The 19167-nt window shown below is 38.0% G+C and overlaps 1 protein-coding gene and 1 pseudogene across 2 annotated transcripts in view; one reads left to right on the top strand and one right to left on the bottom strand.

Moving 5' to 3' along the window:
• The window catches only part of GUCY1A2 (guanylate cyclase 1 soluble subunit alpha 2), a 477302-nt gene that overhangs the window by 24616 nt on the left and 433519 nt on the right, over positions 1-19167 (top strand). For both annotated transcript variants that reach the window (XM_067038547.1, XM_059070801.2), the window contains exon 2: positions 17353-17414. In XM_067038547.1, coding sequence (XP_066894648.1) covers positions 17353-17414 — 62 coding nt within the window. The remainder of the gene's footprint in view (positions 1-17352; positions 17415-19167) is intronic.
• Positions 10086-10842, bottom strand: LOC131760649 (large ribosomal subunit protein uL30-like; annotated as a pseudogene).

The following is a 19167-nucleotide window of genomic DNA, read 5'->3' as shown; positions in this document are numbered from 1 at the left end:
ACAATGAGACCTGATACTCCATATTCATTCATGAGACTCTCATTTTAGTTAAGATGGTTGAAGAATTTTCCTTACCTTAAGAACAATTTATCTCAATGTGATAGAGGACCACTATCTCTTGAACAGTATTAGAGGTAATGTTTCATAAACTATTCTCCTCCCTTCTCTTTCCTATGGGTTGCCCTCTCTAACTTCACCCACTTTCTATTGCTCAGTAGCCTACTTTGTCTGGAGCTATACCATGGCTGGTATTTGAAGGTAATTCCCAGTCACGAATTTACAAACTATTGTTTAAGCTGGTGCATTTAGGGTTAACAAAACATTTCCCTGTTTTATGAGTTAATTTTATAACTTAACTGTCAAACAGAAATATCACTTCCCTCATATCCAGGCTCTTGTTGGGAAACACCTCATTGTAAATTCCAGGTACTGGAAACAATAGAAAATTCTTTGGAAATGTTCAACTGGAGGCTGCAAAGATATTTTAAAAGGCTAGAGGACAGAGAGAAGATGGCGGAAGAGTAAGATGTGGAGATCGCCTTCCTCCTCACAGATACATCAGAAATACATCTACACGTGGAACTGCTCCTACAGAACACCCACTGAACGCTGGCAGAAGACCTCAGACCTTCCAAAAGGCAAGAAACTCCCCATGTACCTGGGTAGGGCAAAAGAAAAAAGAATAAACAGGGACAAAAGAATAGGGACGGGACCTGCACCAATGGGAGGGAGCTGTGAAAGAGGAAAGGTTTCCACACACTAGAAGCCCCTTCACGGACAGAGACTGCAGGTGGCAGAGGGGGAAGCTGCAGAGCCACAGAGGAGAGCACATAAACAGGGTGAGGAGAGCAAAGCAGAGAGATTCCCGCAGAGGATCAGTGCTGACCAGCACTCACCAGCCCGAGAGGCTTGTCTGCTCACCCGCCGGGACGGGCGGGGGCTGGGGGGTGAGGCTCAGGCTTCAGTCGGAAGCCTGGAGAGGACTGGGGTTGGCTGCGTGAACACAGCCTGAAGGGGTTAGTGCACCACGGCTAGCCGGGAGGGAGTCTGGGAGAGGTCTGGAGCTGCCAAAGGGACGACACTTTTTCTTCCCTCTTTGTTTCCTGGTGTGCGAGGAGAGAGGATTAAGCATGCCTCTTAAATGAGCTCCAGACATGGGCGTGAGGCATGTCTATCAGCGCAGACACAAGGGACGGGCATGAGACGCTAAGGCTGCTGCTGCCGCCACCAAGAAGCCTGTGGCTGAGCACAGGTCACTCTCCACACCTCCACTCCCGGGATCCTGTGCAGCCTGCCACTGCCAGGGTCCCGGGATCCAGGGACAACTTCCCCGGGAGAACGCACAGAGCGCCTCAGGCTGTTGCAATGTCACGCCAGCCTCTGCCACCGCAGGCTCGCCCTGCATCTCTACCCCTCCCTCCCCTGGCCAGAGTGAGCCAGAGGCCCCAAATCAGCTGCTCCTTTAAACCTGTCCTGTCGGAGGGAAGAGCAGACGCCTTCGGGCAACCTACGCGCAGAGGTGGGGCCAAGTCCAAAGCTGAACCCTAGGAGCTGTGCAACAAAGAGGAGGGGGGATGTCTCTACGAGCAGCCACAGAAGCAGTGGATTAAAGCTCTACAATCAACTTAAAGTGCCCTGCATCTGTGGAAGACCTGAATAGACAGCGAATCATCCCAAGTTGAGGAGGTGGACTTTGGGAGCAAGACGTATTATTTTTTTCTCCTTTTTCTCTTTTTGTGAGTGTGTATGTGTGTGCAGCTGTGTGAGATTTTGTCTGTATAGCTTTGCTTTCACCATTTGTCCTAGAGTTCTGACCGTCCTGTTTTTTTATTTTTTAGTTAAAAACATTTTTCTTCTTAATAATTATATTTTATTTTAATAACTATTTTATCCTATTTTATTTTTATCAACTTTCTTGCTTGCTTGCTTCCTTTCTTCCTTTTTTCTTTTCTTCTTTTCCTTCCTTCCTAACTTCCTTTCTTACTTAATTCCTTCCTTCCTACTTTCCTTCCTTCCTTCCTTCCTTTCTTTCTTTCCTTTCTAATGTTTCTCCCTTTTATTCTGAGCCATGTGGGTTAAAGGCTCTTGGTGCTCCAGCCAGGCATCAGGGCTGTGTCTCTGAGGTGGGAGAAAAAACTTTAGGACATTGGTCCAAAAGAGACCTCCCGCTCCACGTAATATCAAATGGCGAAAATCTCCCAGAGATCTCCATCTCAACACCAAGACCCAGCTTCACTCAACCACCAGCAATGTACAGTGCTGGACACCCTATGCCCAAGAAATAGCAAGACAGGACTACAGCCCCATCCATTAGCAGAGAGGCTGCCTAAAATCATAATAAGGCTACCGATACCCCAAAACACACCACCAGACGTGGACCTGCCCACCAGAAAGACAAGATCCAGCCTCATCCATCAGAACACAGTCACTAGTCCCCTCAACCAGGAAACCTACTCAACCCACTGAATCAACCTTAACCAACAGGGACAGACACCAAAAAACAACGGGAAATACAAACCAGCAGACTGCAAAGAGGAGACACCAAACACAGTAATTTAAGCAAAATGAAGACAGAAAAACACACAGCAGATGAAGGAGCAAGGTAAAAGCCCACCAGACCTAACAAATGAAGAGGAAATAGGCAGTCTACCTGAAAAAGAATTCAGAATAATGATAGTAAAGATGATCCAAAATCTTGGAAATAGAATAGACAAAATGCAAGAAACATTTAACAAGGACCTAGAAGAACTAAAGAGGAAGCAAGCAACGAAGAACAATACAATAAATGAAATTAAAAATACTCTAGATGAGGTCAATAGCAGAATAACTGAGGCAGAAGAACGGATAAGTGATCAGGAAGATAAAATAGTGGAAATAACTACTGCAGAGCAGAATAAAGAAAAAAGAATGCAAAGAACTGAGGACAGTCTCAGAGACTTCTGGGGCAACATTAAACGCACCAACATTTGAATTATAGGGGTCCCAGAAGAAGAAGAGAAAAAGAAACGGACTGAGAAAATATTTGAAGAGATTATAGTTGAAAACTTCCCTAATATGGGAAAGGAAATAGTTAATCAAGTCCAGGAAGCACAGAGAGTTCCATACAGGATAAATCCAAGGAGAAACACGTCAAGACACATATTAATCAAACTATCAAAAATTAAATACAAAGCAAACATATTAAAAGCAACAAGGGAAAAACAACAAATAACACACAAGGAAATTCCCATAAGATTAACAGCTGATATTTCAGCAAAAACTCTGCAAGCCAGAAGGGAGTGGCAGGACATATTTAAAGTGATGAAGGAGAAAAACCTACAACAAAGATTACTCTACCCAGCAACGATCTCATTCAGATTTGATGTAGAAATTAAAGCCTTTACAGACAAGCAAAAGCTGAGAGAGTTCAGCACCACCAAACCAGCTTTACAACAAATGCTAACGGAACTTCTCTAGGAAAGAAACACAAGAGAAGGTAAAGACCTACAAGAACAAACCAGAAACAATTAAGTAAATGGTAATATGAATATTCACATCGATAATTACCTTAAATGTAAATAGATTAAATGCTCCCACCAAAAGACACAGACTAGCTGAATGGATACAAAAAAAGACCCATATGTATGCTGTCTAAAAGAGACCCATTTCAGACCTAGGGACTCATACAGACTGAAAGTGAGCGTATGGAAAAAGATATTCCAGGCAAATGGAAATCAGAAAAAAGGTGGAGTAACAATTCTCATATCAGACAAAATAGACTTTAAGATAAAGACTATTACAGGAGACAAAGAAGGACACTACATAATGATCAAGGGATCAATCCATGAAGAAGATAACGATTGTAAATATTTATGCACCCAACATAGGAGCACCTCAATACATAAGGCAAATACTAACAGCCATAAGAGCAGAAATCGACAGTAATACAATCATAGTAGGGGACTTTAACACACCACTTTCACCAATGGACAGATCATCCAAAATGAAAATAAATAAGGAAACACAAGTTTTAAATGATCCATTAAATAAGATGGACGTAATTGATATTTATAGGACATTCCATCCAAAAACAACAGAATACACATTTTTCTCAAGTGCTCATGGAACATTTTGCAGGACAGATCATATATTGGGTCACAAATCTAGCCTTGGTAAATTTAAGAAAATTGAAATTGAATCAAGTGTCTTTTCCTACCACAACGCTTTTAGACTAGATATCAATTACAGGAAAAGAGCTGTAAAAAATACACATGGAAGGTAAACAATACACTACTTAATAAAGAAGTGATCACTGAAGAAATCAAAAAGGAAATCAAGAAATACCTAGAAACAAATGACAATGGAGACACGACGACCCAAAACCTTTGGGATGCAGCCAAAGAAGTTTTAAGAGGGAAGTTTATATCAATACCATCCTACTTTAAGAAACAGGAAACATCTTGAATAAATAACCTAACCTTGCACCTAAAGTAATTAGAGAAAGAAGAACCAAAAAACCCCAAATTTAGCAGAAGGAAAGAAATCATAAAGATCAGAGCAGAAAGAAATGAAAAAGAAATGAAGAAAATGATAGCAAATATCAATAAAACTAAAAACTGGTTCTTTGAGAAGATAAACAAAATTGATAAACCATTAACCAGACTCATCAAGAAAAAAAGGGAGAAGACTCAAATCAATAGAATTAGAAATGAAAAAGGAGATGTAACAACTGATACTGCAGATATACAAAGGATCATGAGAGATTACAGGAGCAACTCTATGTCAATAAAATGGACAACCTGGAAGAAATGGACAAACTCTTAGAAATGCACAACCTGCCGAGACTGAACCAGGAAGAACTAGAAAATATGAACAGACCAATCACAAGCACTGAAATTGAGACTGTGATTAAAAATCTTCCAACAAAAGTCCAGGACCAGATGGCTTCACAGGCGAATTCTATCAAAAATTTAGAGAACAGCTAACACCTATCCTTCTCAAACTCTTCCAAAAGATAGCAGAGGGAGGAACATTCCCAACCTCATTGTTGAGGCCACAAGCACCCTGATACCAAAACCAGACAAAGACATCACAAAGAAACAAAACTACACGCCAATATCACTGATGAACATAGATGCAAAAGTCCTCAACAAAATACTAGCAAACAGAATCCAACAGCACATTAAAAGGATCATACATGATGATCAAGTGGGGTTTATTCCAGGAATGCAAGGATTCTTCAAAATACACAAATCAATCAACATGACACACCATATCAACAAACTGAAGGAGAAAAACCATATGATCATCTCAATAGATGCAGAGAAAGCTTTTGACAAAATTCAACACCCATTTATGAGAAAAACCTTGCAGAAAGTAGGCATACAGGGAACTTTCCTCAACATAATAAAGGCCATATGTGACAAACCCACAGCCAACATCATCCTCAATGGTGAAAAACTGAAACCATTTCCACTAAGATCAGGAACAAGACAAGGTTGTCCACTCTCACCACTCTTATTCAACATAGATTTGGACGTTCTAGCCACAGCAATCAGAGAAGAAAAAGAAATAAAAGGAATACAGATTGGAAAAGAAAAGTAAAGCTGTCACTGCTTGCAGATGACATGATACTATACATAGAGAATCCTAAAAATGCTACCAGAAAACTACTAGAGGTAATCAATGAATCTGGTAAAGTAACAGGATACAAAGTTAATGCACAGAACTCTCTGGCATTCTTATAAAGTAATGATGAACAATCTGAGAGTGAAGTTAAGAAAACACTCCCATTTACCACTGCAAAAAAAAGAATAAAATATCTAGGAATAAACCTACCTAAGGAGACAAAAGACTTGTATGCAGAAAACTATAAGACACTGATGAAAGAAATTAAATATGATACAAATAGATGGAGAGATATACCATGTTCTTGGATTGGAAGAATCAACATTGTGAAAATGACTCTACTACCCAAAGCAATGTACAGATTCAATGTAATCTCTATCAAACTACCACTGGCATTTTTCACAGAACTAGAACAAAAAAATTTCACAATTTGTATGGAAACACAGAAGACCTCGAATAACCAAAGCAGTCTTGACAACGAAAAATGGAGCTGGAAGAATCAGGCTCCCTGACTTCAGACTATACTACAAAACTACAGTAATCAAGACAGTATGGTACTGGCACAGAAACAGAAATATAGATTAATGGAACAGGATAGAAAGCCCAGAGATAAACCTACACACATATGGTCACCTTATCTTTGATAAAGGAGGCAAGAATATACAGTGGAGAAAAGACAGCCTCTTCAATAAGTGGTGCTAGGAAAACTGGATTGGTACATGTAAAGTATGAAATTAGAACACTCCCTAACACCACACACAAAAATAAACTCAAAATGGGTTAAAGACCTAAATGTAAGGCCAGACACTATCAAACTCTTAGAGAAAACATAGGCAGAACACTCTATGACATAAATCACAGCAAGATCCTTTTTGACCCACCTCCTAGAGAAATGGAAATAAAAACACAAATAAACAAATGGGACCTAATGAAACTTAAAAGCTTTTACACAGCAAAGAATACCATAAACAAGACCAAAAGACAACCCTCAGAATGGGAGAAAATATTTGACAAAGAAGGAACTGACAAAGGATTAATATTCAAAATATACAAGCAGCTCATGCAGCTCAATATCAAAAAAAACAAACAACCCAATCCAAAAATGGGCAGAAGAAGTAAATAGACATTTCTCCAAAGAAGATATACAGATTGCCAACAAACACATGAAAGAATGCTCAACATCATTAATCATTAGAGCAATCAAATCAAAACTAAAATGAGATATCATCTCACACTGGTCAGAATGGCCATCATTAAAAATTCTAGAAACAGTAAATGCTGGAGAGGGTGCAGAGAAAAGGCAACCATCTTGCACTATTGGTGGGCATGTTAATTGATATAGCCACTATGGAGAACAGTATGGAGGTTCCTTAAACTACAAATAGAACTACCATATGACCCAGCATCCCACTACTGGGCATATACCCTGAGAAAACCATAATTGAAAAAGAGTCATTTACCAAAATTTTCATTGCAGTTCTATTTACAATAGCCAGGACATGGAAGCAACCTACATGTCCACCAACAGAAGAATGGATAAAGAAGATGTGGCACATATATACAATGGAATATTACTCAGCCGTAAAAATTAATTAAACAGTTATTTGTAGTGAGGTGGATGGATCTGGAGTCTGTCATACAGAGTGAAGTAAGTCAGAAGGAGAAAAACAAATACCATATGCTAACAGATATATATGGAATCTAAGAGAAAACAAAATGTCATGAAGAGATTAGGGGTAGGACGGGAATAAAACACAGACCTACTAGAGCATGGACTTGAGGATATGGGTAGGGGGACGGGTAAGCTCTGACAAAGTGAGAGAGTGCCACGGACATATATACACTACCAAACATAGGGGGGATAGCTAGTGGGAAGCAGTTGCATGGCACATGGAGATCAGCTAGGTGGTTTGCGACCACCTACAGGGGTGGTATCGGGAAGGTGGGAGGGGGGGAGATGCAAGAGGGCAGAGATATGGGAACATATGTATATGTATAACTGATTCACTTTGTTATAAAGCAGAAACTAACACACCATTGTAAAGCAATTATACTCCAATAAAGATGTTAAAAAATAATAATAAAATGCTAGAAATTATTTCCTGACATGAAGGTCATTGCTCAACCTGACTTGAAATGGCCCTAATTAGCTTGGCAGCATATAATTGGCATCTTTGGGCTATGAGGCATGCTTGGCAACAGTCCTAGGTGTTAGACATAGTCAGTTTAGTTCAATTTAATAATTTTTTGACTAGTTCCTCATGAACAGATTTTTGCATAGAATTAACATATAACAAATATTAGTATACTACTTCATAGTTTTATTTCATTTGGTTCTACACCAACCCTGAGAAACAGTTATGTTAGTAATTTCCCTATTTTATAATAGAGGTTCAGAAAAATAAATGCTGTATCCAGAATTATACAGTCTAGCTAAGACTTAATTATCCCTTTCAACTGTAACCTTTTCTGCTTTGTTAAATATAGAACATTGTATTTCGGTTTAGAGGAGAAGATTAAAAGCTTGACTTTTGGAGGTAGTCAGATATAGATCAGACACTTAATAGACTTAGATACTTACAATCTAAGTGACTCCGGGCAAGTTTTTTTTAAGTTCTCTGGGTTCAATTTTCACATTTATAAAATTAGGGTAAGACTTCTTCCTCTCTTACAGGATTTTTGTGAGGATTACATGAGTTGGGTCATGTAACGTGTTGGACCAATTGTTTGACACTTAGCACTCAACTTCTATTACAGCGTTGAATCCAGAAAGCTTACTCTTATTTCACTTTGTAGACTGAGTCAGCCCTGTGCTATCTGTGAGTTCCTGTTTGGTTTAAGGGTTTAGGACTGAAGTCATGTTTCTCCAAAGTTCTGCAATAAAGCAATATCAATTTTCCTGAGATGTCTAGAAGCAGTACCGTCTTGTCTCATAGTCAGGATTTTTATTCAGACAGCCAAGTTGGCCAAGATGGTGACCAGGAAAGTATGTTTCTCCTGAAGTTTCCCTATTAAGAAGTTAATGATCCTACCAGAACTATTTAAATAACATTTACAAATTTGGGGAAACAATTTTCAACATTGTTTTCATATCTATTACAGAAAAAAAAGGAAATAAGGGATTTCAGTTAGGTACATGGAATAACTTCCTAGTGTTCACCAAAGTGAGATAAATTACCAATGGAGGCAGCAGCTTGTGGAAGAAGTAGCATAGGAGACCTAAGTTCTTGTCTAGTTGATGTCTCTTTCCAGCATGTAGCTGAGGCAAAACACCTTAATCTCTCTGAATCTCAGCATTTTCATCTGTAAAATGTGGATAATTATATCTGAGACTTACAAGGATGTTTTGAATATATAATGAAATGAAGGAAAAGAAAGCGATTTGTAAACTGTGAAGTGTTATATAAACTGAAGGTGATGGTATTATTTTCTGGTGTTCGTTGAAAACAGAAATTCTTGGATTACTTAAATGTGCTCTTGCCTGAGGTGGAGAAGAACTAATAAATAGCCCTTTGAATCTGTTTCAGTTCAAAGAATATATGTTTTCAGATTAAATCAGTATTGATGGTGTTAGGTCTTGTCAAATTGAAATTAAATCACTATTTTGGAAGGGAGTTAAAAAATCAAGGGGAAGATATCTGAAAAGCAGAGATATTTTGTATAGAAAGAATTAATTATCACGTTGAGTATATGTTAAATATATTCAGTTTAAAATCAATAATTAAATGGTAATGAACACTGTGCTCTGCTAATTAGAACCTACTTTTGTTTTTCTTTTTTTTTCACAGCAGACAACCGAGCATTGCTTTTGTGCGCTTCTTTCTTTCTTTCTTTCTTTCTTTCTTTCTTTTTTTTTGCGGTACACGGGCCTCTCACTGTTGTGGCCTCTCCCGTTGAGGAGCACAGGCTCCGGACGTGCAGGCTCAGCGGCCATGGCTCACTTGCCCAGCCGCTCCATGACATGCGGGATCTTCCCAGACCGGGGCACAAACCCGTGTCCCCTGCATCGGCAGGTGGACTCTCAACCACTGCACCACCAGGGAAGCCCGGTGCACTTCTTTCTAATTGTATTTCAAGTTCTTTCCAGAACAAGACCCTGGGATACTCCAGCTTCAATATGCCCCTGGACCTGGTCCACTGTTGTCTTGTATTCATGTGTGGGTATTCGTTCGTTCACCAACTTTAAATCCCAGGATAGGTGTGATAAAACAGGACTCCCTCCTGCATGGCACAAGTCCTTTGCTGGTTTCAGAGGTGGACGGCAGTCTTTGCAGAAAACACACAGGAACTTTTTCTTAAAACTGAAGTGGGATGAAAAGTGCTTGCCCTGAACATCACCATCTTTTCCCTGACCCTTCCCCTCCAGTTTCTGAAGATAAAGCAGAAAATAATCTTGCTTGAAGATACTGGGTTACAATTCCATAAAATAAAAACACATGCTTCCAATGCACTGTGCTTTCTGATATGCTGGGTTTAGTTCAGCTGTGGAGGAGCTGATTGATGTGTTCACCTCGATAGCCAGGTGAGCCCACTTCCTTGAGGAATCCCACTCTATTCTTGGTAGCATGACGGGCTACAGAGTTGGAAAGGGCACAAGAACCCTGAGATCACCTGAAAATTCTTCCCCTGGAAGGCAATTTCATGAATGAGGTCTTCCAAGCAAATGACACCAAACTTCCCCAGGTGCTCCTCAATCACTGTGTTGTCTGTCAAAGGGATGATTTTATTCTTGACCTTTGCTTGTCCAGGTTTCAAGATGAGCTCCCAAACTGACTTCAAATTTGGAAATCCCCAGGTCACATAAGGTTCCACTATACGAAGCATTTGTATGGTTTGAGGAGTTACTTGCATAAAGACACCACTGAAAATCTTATTCAGGCAAACTCTTGTAATGGTCCTCTGCACCAGTAAACTCACCCCATTAATTCTTTCTATGCATAAAACAAAGGCCAAGGAATGTTTATCTGGCACTTCCAAGCCGTGAGGTTTCACTTCTAGTTGTCTGAGTCTCACCCTGTCACGTAGTTGCCGCCAGGAATCATGTAGGAACACTTCTAGTCGCTAAACTTGATCTCTTTTCCTTTCCTCTGCTCCTTCCTTTGCAAAAGCGCCTACTTTGCCTGGGTGGCTTTCAGGGCTTGATAAGCCTTCCTCTTTGTCAGGAGATTTTCTGGAACCAAAGGTATCTTTTTTTCTTGGCTCTTCCTCTACCATCTTTCCAACTCTAGAACTTACTTCTAATAAGGCCAAGGTTATCAGTTTGAATCCCTTGTGGCTCAATTAGCATAATGTCAGCCTTCACCCTAAGCTTTCATGAGGTCACTCAAATGTGTACCCATGTTCACAAGGAGAATAAAAGTGGAGATTGGATGAAATCATGCAGATTTTCAACCAGTATGTATAAAACTATATATTATAATGCATCTCCAGCTTTTATTTTTTTCTTTTAGCATACTTATCATTTTTGGTTTTTGTAGTTATTTGTCTGGACTACCAATTTTGTTTAGAAAATTATTGGTGTAGTTCACAGATGATATTCCAAGTTTCTTGAAAGGTAATTTAGTCTCTGGTATATTCTGACCCCCTGTTTACAAGCTCTAACTTTACAGTTCTTTACTTCAAATGACCCGGAGAGCTATGAACTTCTTATACGTGTTTTTAGATGGGAAAACGGAGGCAATTTTTTCCCAAGGTTTTTACTGCCAGGTGAAGAGATTTTGGCTAATTTTATAAAAAGGTCAGTAGCACAGCTGGGCTTGAAATACAGAGGTCCTGACTCAAAGTTCTATATTTAATTTGCAGTGTTTTTTTTCCTTTTTGGCTTATATATAGTAAGTTTAGTCAAAGGCTGGGAAAATTCATATTATGCCTGGATCTTTAGCAGGACTGACAATTACTACAATTACATGTCTTTCAGATGTACCTATGCTGGTTATTTGACATGACATTATTTTGACTAGTTTTGTTAAAAATATCAATCATATAATTTGGTCCATTTGTGTCTACAGACCTACCCATAAAGATAAGGCATCTAACATTATAATTTTGATCACTTTAAGTGAAGAAATTTGGCATATCAAATCCTTATAAGCAAAATGCTCTTATGTTATGAAGAAAGTAGAGATCCTTTGGATTGTGATTTAGAGGATGATGAAAAGTTTCCTTGCTCCCTAATTTATCTCTCACTGACCCTCCTATTTACCAAAATTCTACCTTTAGTGGTTCAGACCATCTTATACAAAGTAGGAAAGCCCATATATACCATCATTTACCTTAGTAAGGGTTGAGGATCAAGTTTTGTAAGCAGGATTCCTCCTGAGTACCATCTGGGGTCAGGGTACTTAGAGGATTTCAAATTCTGATGAAGGAAGGATAGAGAATATGCAATGATTATTTTTGGAGACCTATTCTGGGAGTTTAGATTATGGTGTTGGGAATTTGTCCTATCAGAATGCAATGTAACTAAACTGGACACTCAGAGGGTAGGGAAGAGGGTGAGGGAAAGCTAAGGATGGGAAAGTAAAAGTGTATCTAAGACAAGATATTCATAATTTTTGCTTATGGTCTTGTTTGTGTACATATGTTTAAAGAACATTAAGTGTGTTGTCAAGAAGCAAACAATTAATTTGAAACCATGTTATTCTTCATTTTTATGTTGACATTAAAAAAATGCTTTCTTGTTATGGAAGTTTCCTAGGGAAAAAGATGCTCTTTTTGTAAAGGAGGGCTTCTAATCTCTCTAATTTTGATTCTTTTTTAGTCAAATTGTGATAATATCAATCTAACTATTTCATTGGATTGGTGCAAAGATCGATTTGGATAATATGCATTAAAAACATGAAATGTAAAGTGCTCAACCAAATACAGGGTGTTAAAAATAATGTGCTGTACAGGTTGGAGATTAAGTGCTTGGATTCTGGAACAGATTACCTGAGTTTCAACCCTGGCTTTGTCTCTTTTTACCTGTTCAACATAGGACAACTTAAACTTTCTGTGTCTCAGTTTTCTAATCTGTAAAATAATAACCTACCTCATAATGTTAATGTGAAGTTCAAAGGAGTTAATATATGTAATGGGCTTAAAGCAGTGCCTTCCATAGATTAAATGCAACAATCGTATTAACTGTTGCATTGTTATGTAAGTGTCAGTACAAAATTGAATACTGACATAAGTGCATGGGAGTGAATTACTTGGAAATGCTTCAAGCAATATAATTCTCTGTTTACCTAGCAAATCATATTTAACTATGAGCTATTAGTGGAACTGTGTTGATTTGGCAGTTATGTGTGAACATCTTTCAGAAGCTTTCTTGTTTTGATATTTGAGTAAAGAAACTACTCTCATTAATGCTGACTTATTCAAGTAACTTTTATAGAGTATTGGTCTTGATCATCATGTTTATATCTTACATGAAAGGTTTTCAACCCTGACTAACATTAGAAGCAAATGGGTCCCCCAGTTGTATTGGAAAGTTTGGGGGTGGCACTCAGGCATTGGTATTTTTTCAAAGCTCCCCAGGGGATTTTAATTTGTAGGCAGAGTTGAAAATCACTGGCCTAGAGCAATAGTAATTAAATATATATCCATATCATTTAGTTTCTGACATTGAAATATCATTTTTCATACTTAAATAAATAAAATGACATGGCTATTTATGGATGTTTCTTGTGGTTTTGTGTTATAAAGCAGAAATGAGAAGTTTGTTTTTAAATTATCTGTGGATTTTTGTTTGTTTTTGGCATGATGAAGGCTGTATATATTTTAAAAATTTATAGGATCACAGAAGAGTAAAGGTGAGAGGGACCCTCAAAGCATCTAGTAGAAAGATTGCACACTTTGAAACCAGTCCTGGCTTGCAGTGACTGATTCACTTACGAGCTATATGATCTTGGGCTACTTACTTAATCAATCTGAGCCACAACTTCATCTCTGTAAAATTGAGATGTATGTGTACTTTGTAAGATGAAAACTGCATTTCATGTGATACACACACACACACACACACACACACACGCACGCACACATCTTGACTCCCTGACTCCTGCCTTACTCCCATACCATCTGGTGCAGATATCTAGAGCAGGGACTGTGTGGGAGCCTCTGCAGGGCTGTCTGAGCTTGAAGGGCCAGTTGCTGAGAACTGTTTCCTCCCACTACTCAGGGATCATTTCTCTGGCTCTTTTTGGATTATTTCATGGCTGGCTGTTTGGATCCCATGACTTTTCATGAGCGTAACATTTAGTCTGTGGGGGTCAGTCACTGCTAAGTAGAGTGAAGCTGTTAATGAAACTAGAGATGAAGATGGCTTCTTGTTGCCAAATGATGGAAGCTTTGGGTACTTCCTCTTTGAGCCCTAGACAATACATGTGCAGGACACAGATGGCTGCTTTGTCTTTCCAGCTGTCTTCCTGTCCATTGCTTCTTTGTGTTGAGTAGAGACAGTAGGAAGCCACTATCTCTATCTTAGTTTGGGGGAAGGAGAGAAAAAATTACAGACTTCTTTGATTTTCTTTTGTATGATAGGGACAGTGGATTTTGTCTCCTTCCCAACCCTTGTCTTTCAGATCCTGTTGCATATAGCTATAAACATATTAGATCATCCAGCTCTCCTGTTGCACATCTTTATGTCATAAGAAGGAGGTTCATGGGTTGTTTCTAATTAGTTATAAAGCATAATGCCTGAAGTCTTCATCTTAGCTATAGTGCATCAATGTCCTTCCCACATATAGGCCTGGATTTAGGTCTATTCTCAATCTTACTTCTGAGATTTCTGCTTTTGTCACCATCTGTCTGGACTGATCTGAAGGTTTCATTGCAAATATTTATAAATTCAGCTACCATTTTCCTATTTTCCCCTCAGCTGGAATAGGCACCATCTTCTCATTATTAGTATTAGCAGTAAGTCTATTGATTTTTTTAACTGATGAGGATCTTGAAACATTACACTTGTGGGGTGGGTGTTCTAACATAAACTTTGTACTCCACTAGATTTTGAGACTCTTGAGGGTAGGAATCCACTGAAAATAGTCATAACTATCATTTATTATGTACCTACTATGTACTAGTGACTTCGATTTAATTATTTCAATTAATTCCCATAAAAATAATGTACACATAAGGAATCATTTCAGATAACTTAAGTAAACTGCCCAAGGTCATCTACTTCATGAGTAAGAGTTGGATTTTGAACTCAGTTTGAGTTTAAATCCTCTTTTCTAAATCATCTTTCCAAACTCCTTCTTAAAGAAAAGAATAGATACACATAAGAGGAATGGGATTTTGGCCTGTTGAAGGTTGGATGGAGCTGATATGGAGTTGCATTCTTAAAGAAAAGGAGAGAAAATCTGCAGATCTTTAGAGCCCTTGCTTTTCCCACTAATCTACACTGATTTGCATCACTGGCATACATGGACATTTAGTAAATGGATCCTACAGCCCTCAAGGCAGAAGTCACCCCTTCAGAAGGCTTTGGCCCACGTGCAGGTCTTCACTTTGTGCTTTTTATTCATGTCAGAGAGGCTCAGATTATGTGAAGATGTCTCTAAATCAGGCAAACTCTGAAGAAGATTGGAGTGGATCCATGGTGATAGTCCATGGTGAGGATTCAGGTCTGTATTGAAGTTAGCCTTGGCTTTCTGAAGATCAAGGGATACTCTGCAGTCAGCCTCTATGCTTACAGTTCAGACCACCAGAATGTGCCCACTGGATCTGGCAAGCAGTAGGAAATATATAAATCTTTATGAAGTTGAAGCTTTGTTGAATGTGCCCAGAGAACATTTTCCATTTAATGTATTTGGAAACTATAAATATAATTCCTTCTGGGGAGTAAAAGTAATTGCTTCAGAAAAGAAAAAAGTCAGTTCTTTAAATGGCTTAACTCCTTTCACAAACATTTGCTTTTTTTAACGACTGGGAAATTCCTGGTACAGGAAAATAAAATGTCCTTTTGTACAAAGGAGGTCATTCTGGTCTTAACTGACCCTATGCACTCTAGTTCCTGCTTTCTGTTCCATATTTTGTCACCAGAGGTTATTGGAAGGATAATCTCTCTGTGGATTTTCACTGCTTTTAGGGCATGTTGCCAAAGAGAAAGTTATCTTGGCTCAGAAACTGCCAAACAAGTTTTGAAGGCTCAGATCCTAGGGGTACTGAGCCAGTGACTGATAATGACTTGATTTAGGTTGGCCATGGGTTGGATTTTTAAAGCACACTTTTCATGTGCGCTAGGTTTGCTGTGTCTGCTTCATCCTCTTCAGATTTTTCAACAGACTCATTGCTTCTTGGGTCAGGAATGATTTTCCTTTCCTAGGCATGCTAGTCTACTTTGATTCTATTCTTATGAACAGAAACATCTGTACCAGTTTGAGGCCTCATGTACATCTTTTTAACCTAGTATAAAGGAAAAACAGCAGTTGAAAGAAGTTGCCCTGTATCTATTTTTTTGAATACTTGGAGGCTGATTTCTCCTAAAATTAATTTCTGAAATGGCTTGGCTAAAGCAAAGAATATATCTGAGCTCTTAGATTTGCTCAGTGAAGATGTTCTCCTAAATGGTAGCGTAGAATAGTTCTCAGTGGATGCCCTTGATTTAATTGAAGCTCAGTTTCCTCAAGCTTTAAAATAGCCATTTCCTACCAAGGTGGATGTTGAAAGTATTAGGTAGGGAGATTTTTACATCTATCCTGGACATTTTTCACATAGAGGTAAACATGAAAGAGGTTCAAGTGAACCCTGACAACAATCTCTGTAGTCTCCTTTAAATTACATATCTTTAAGACAATATCTTTGAAGGATTAGGGATGGGAAATAAACTGATATTTATTAACTCCTTCTTAGGTAGCAGCATTTTGCTAGATGCTTTCTACAGATTACCTTTTCAGATTTATCTAGGTTTGTGTGGTTAATTAGTGGCAGCGCACAAGATTACCAATCTACCATGCTGCTCTCACATCTTGAAGGGTCTGTGTCAGAATCATTATAACCCACCAAAATTCTTCCATGGCTATAATAGATCAATGTTTTGATAAGCTTTTTTTCCTGCTTGATTAGAAGTTTTTATTATTTAAAAAATTCACACCCTTGCCACTGAGAATTTGGTTCTTATTATAATTTGTTAAAATCTGTGTTTTAAGATCTTTGAGTCACTTTCATGCCTCCCTAGGTCTGAGACTCCAAGATGAGGCTCTGTTGCCTAAATAAGTCTAGAATAATTCTTGCTCTGGGATCAAGAAACTCTGTCTTTAGCTGTCATGGAGAGGAGGGGATTATAAAATTCAGTCATGAGCTGCTTAGGTATTTTCTGCAGATCCCATTTCTTGCCCCAAACACTGTGGGCCCTCTCGGACACTCTAGAACCCTTGCTTGAAATCTCTTGAGGAAGTCAGGCTTGACCTGGGCATTACTCATCTTCTTTAGTACATCCCTCTCCACTGCTCACAATGTCTAGGTTTATTGTAGGCAGCCAATGAGTATTTTGTTGAACTTAATAACTAGTACAAAAGCATTGGGGAATATATGGCTAGGAAATACTATCATATTTGAAACTGGGAAATTCTGGGTAATTGCTGAGTGCCTCATATTATTAGTTCCTGTGGGGAAAATACATGGCAGAATTCTAGATGGGTTTATATTGTAAAATGAAAACTCTTATGAGATGAATCAGAAGCTACATATCTGCTTATGATACTCAGAATGGGAATAACACTGATTTGCTGATAATGTATTATTGTTATTATTATTCTGTAGACCCAGATGATACAGCAAACTCTCAAGAGGACATTGCAGTATTATGAGCACCAATTTACTGGGTAAGTAAAAATGGATTTTGGCTATTATTGGGGACAAATTAAAGATAATTACTATATAGAGAACAGACCTGTGGTTGCCAAGAATTGGGGGAAAGGGTTGGGGGAGGGATGGAGTGAGAGGTTGGGGTTAACAGATGTAAGCTATTATATATAGAATGGATAAAGAGCAAGGTCCTACTGTATATCACAGGGAACTATAGTCAATATCCTATGATAAAACTATAATGGAAAGAATATATATAAAAAGAATGTAGATATGTATAACTGAATCATTTTGCTGTACAGCAGAAATTAACACAATATTGTAAATCAACTATATTCCAATTTTAAAAAAAGAGCTACTCAAACATAGCTGTTGAATATGTGGGCAACCAAGTCAACCTTATTACATAGTGATTATGATCTCAGTGTGAAGTGGGAGCTCATAGGAGCCCCATGGAGTGATTTCCTTTAGTTTATTTGTGTTGAATCCTTTTTAAGTAAAATCCTTTTGCTAGTGCTTTCCTTTTTCTTCCTTCTTGTGCTCTTACCCTCTCATTCTCATCCACTGAATCTCATATTTTGCCTTAGTAATATCATAAGGTTTATTGGTACCAACCAAGAGGCTTTAAATGGGATTTTAGGATCCTTCAGTAAAGTTTAATCAAATTCACTACAAGCTTAACACAGTTCAGTGAGAAGTATTTGTTTAGTTAGAGTCACATGCTACATATTTCCTTTATTTATTCCCCATTTCCTGAAATGGTTGTGGTATGATGTAAAGTAAGATGATTTGAGTCAAAAGACAGGAATTCAAGGCCTCACCAGGACATAGAACTTTAAAGTAACTTTATCTCTTTTAAAGGGTGATGATGATGGTAACAACTAAATCAAGGATTCTTTGTCATTATTAAATGAGGTAATTTTAATGAAAGTATTTTTAAACAGGGAGCTCCAAATAAGAGTAAGGTATATCCTTGATTGGCTATGGTAGAAAGCAGTTGGCAAATACAAAAGCCCAAATTCACTTTCTGATGCAGTCTAGCTATTTAAATTAAATGTACAATGTACTATAGCTATTTATCTTTGTAGAAGTTTAAGAACTTCTGAGGAGTCAAGTTTCAAACCCTGGTACACCTTGAAATGTTATGGGGAATCACTTAACATTTATAAGTAATAATCATTACCCTGGAGATCAAGAACATATTTTGGCTATTAGGAAGTAGTGTGATTTTTTTTTTTTAATAAAACAAAAGGGAAGAAAACTTAGTGGAAAAATAATCTCAGTACCGAGTAGAATACCATATACTTTAAGTGCTTGATGATTATGTTAACTGTCATTTCAAAGGGAATTGCTCTGAAACTTTGTCATATCAATCCTCAAGAGTACAGTACTAGAAAAAACATATTATTTAAACTCATGAGATGGTTTTTAATTTGAGGCTATTTATAGTTTTAAATGGTTTATTTTAAGGGAGATAAATAATGTCAAGTTAATCTCTTCCCACATACTCTAAAATAAAACTTAATCACTCTCATTGGATTTGCTGCTTTCAAATATGGTGTTTGGATTAAACTAGTCAATGTATTTAGAGCAATTTCTGATATGTAGTAAGCACCACATGCTTGTTTACACATATTTATTATCATCATTATTTTTAACATTTTAATGACAATACCAGTAATGAAATGCAAATTATTTCTGGAATTATGAATGCCCTCTCCGTTTTGAAATCAAATAATGACTGATGAAATAGTCTTATCTGTGAACTAG

This window comes from Kogia breviceps, chromosome 7 (assembly GCF_026419965.1).
Source record: "Kogia breviceps isolate mKogBre1 chromosome 7, mKogBre1 haplotype 1, whole genome shotgun sequence".
NCBI classification, from domain to species: domain Eukaryota; kingdom Metazoa; phylum Chordata; class Mammalia; order Artiodactyla; family Physeteridae; genus Kogia; species Kogia breviceps.
Note: the sequence above shows the minus strand (reverse complement) of the source record. Positions and strands in the feature narration are given on the sequence as shown.